At 38.1% G+C, this 2,178-nt stretch overlaps 1 protein-coding gene across 1 annotated transcript; it reads left to right on the top strand.

The window, feature by feature from the left end:
- The first annotated feature begins 527 nt into the window (after nucleotides 1-527).
- On the top strand, nucleotides 528-1,347 carry LOC142523867 (secreted RxLR effector protein 161-like). Its single transcript, XM_075627598.1, has 2 exons — nucleotides 528-931; nucleotides 1,263-1,347. Exons 1-2 carry the CDS (start codon nucleotides 528-530, stop codon nucleotides 1,345-1,347), a joined length of 489 nt encoding a protein of 162 aa, XP_075483713.1.
- Nucleotides 1,348-2,178: the final 831 nt, after the last annotated feature.

Raw genomic sequence — 2,178 nt, 5'->3', positions numbered from 1 at the left:
GAAAATTTTGTGTCCAAAGACACAAATAATATGGTTTGCAAATTAAAGAAATCCATCTATGGGCTCAAGCAAGCATCTCGACAATGGTATTTCAAACTTCATCAAGTGATCATCTCGTTTGGTTTTGAGATGAATTTGGTCGATGATTGTGTGTACCATAAGTTCAGTGGGAGTAAGCATATTTTTCTGGTTTTATATGTTGATGACATTCTGCTCGCTAGCAACGATATAGAGTTGTTGCATGAAACCAAGAGAATTCTAGCTAAGATTTTGAGATGAAGGATCTTGGTGATGCATCTTTTGTACTGGGTATTCAGATACATCGGGATTGTTCTCGGGGTATTCTTGGATTATCTCAGAAAGGCTATATCGAGAAAGTTCTCAAGCGATACGGGATGCAAGATTGTAAACCAACAGATACCCCTGTGGCTAAGGGAGACAAATATAGTCTCAAACAATGCCCAAAGAATGATTTTGAGGAAAAAGAAATGCAGAAGGTTCCCTATGCATCTGCAGTGGGGAGTCTGATGTATGCTCAGGTTTGTACACGTCCAGATATTGCGTACGTGACAGGAATGTTGGGACGATATTTAAGTAATCCAGGAGTGGAACATTGGAAATCAGTCAAAAGAGTTTTACGGTACCTACAGAGAACAAAAGATTACATGCTCATATATCGGAGGTTGGATCAGCTTGAGATCATTGGGTATACTGACTCCGATTTTGCTGGATGCCAAGATAGTATGAAATCTACGTCGGGCTACATCTATCTCCTTGCTGGAGGTGCCATTTCCTGGAAGATTGCTAAACAGTCACTTATAGCCTCTTCCACCATGGCAGCTGAGTTTGTAGCGTGTTATGAGGCATCCAATCATGGAATATGGCTGCAAAATTTTGTTACGGGACTGCGCATTGTTGATGGCATTGAAAGGTCACTAAGATTACATTGTGACAATAAATCAGCAGTTATGTATTCCAATAACAACAGGAGCTCGACGAAGTAAAAACACATTGACATCAAGTTTCTGGTTGTTAAAGAAAGAATTCAGAGTGGAAAGTTGTCTATTGAGCATATCGGTACAAACTCCATGGTTGCGGATCCGCTTACTAAGGGACTACCACCCAAAAAGTTTCATGAGCATACTGCTAGTATGGGTGTTATGTCAATTGAGGAAATCCAGTTTTAGTGGGAGTTTGTTGTTTTAAATGCTTTTCAGTTGTAGACATTTTCAGTTACAGTTATGTAAATTTATTTTCTGCAGAAATAAATTTCAAGTTATGTCACACTCTGATTATGATTTAAAGTTTGATCTTAATAAGGTTAAAGGGAGGACCAGTTGGAAATAGACATGTTACGGTCACATTGCATGAAGTTTCCATGCTACACATCCACTTCATGATCCATGTCATTCAGTTGTGTTGGCATATGTGACCATTGATGGGTCTAGTTACCTTGAGTGTAGCGAAGACTGCTTTGATCCTATGTTGATGTGATTGATGGACCGGATTGGTTATAGATACATTTCGGAATGACAACAATTTTGAGCTCATAAGGTTATTTTCACAAACATAATTATAAAGTTGCACATATAGCCAAAGTGGGAGATTGTTGGATCAATTTATTTATATGGGCTTATATGTGAATAATTATGTATTGTGGGTTGTCTATTAAGTTAAGCCCAAAATAAAGTGATCAATTAATGTTTCGGGTTATTGGGCTTTAATGTATCTAATGGGTTGTGGGCCTTTAATGTGTAGAGACATAAGTGTAATTTCTGTTTTTATGATGGGCTAAAACAGAAATATCAGAAGATATTGGTAAACATTATCTATAAATATGGGTCATGGTCCCCAGATCTCGCGTTGTCACTTTCACTATTCTCTCTCCCATTAAGAAAATAGTTCTGAAGAGAAACTAAATGATTCTCTCAAGGAAAGAGCGCGTAGATCTGGAAGATCAAGACACGTTTTAAAGAATTCAGGATTATGGCTTCAGGTACGCTTCCGCTTAAGTTTTCAGTTAAATTCTTGATGATTTATCATGATGAATTCTGCGGTTTATGGGTTTTCCCCAACAATTTAATCTCAAGAGCGACGCTCAAAAAGGCTCGCTATGTGCCTTCTTTCAACTCAAACTACTTAATGGAGGACCGAGATGATTGTTCACCTCAACCAAAA

This window comes from Primulina tabacum, chromosome 14 (genome assembly GCF_025594145.1).
Source record: "Primulina tabacum isolate GXHZ01 chromosome 14, ASM2559414v2, whole genome shotgun sequence".
NCBI classification, from domain to species: domain Eukaryota; kingdom Viridiplantae; phylum Streptophyta; class Magnoliopsida; order Lamiales; family Gesneriaceae; genus Primulina; species Primulina tabacum.
This window is presented reverse-complemented; position numbering and strand designations above follow the sequence as displayed.

Coding starts and splice junctions, on each gene's coding strand:
- LOC142523867 (XM_075627598.1), top strand. CDS start 528: ATGTATGCTCAGGTTTGTACACGTCCAGATATTGCGTACGTGACAGGA. Junction 932..1,262: donor ATTGTTGATGGCATTGAAAG/GTCACTAAGATT, acceptor TATTTTCTGCAG/AAATAAATTTCAAGTTATGT.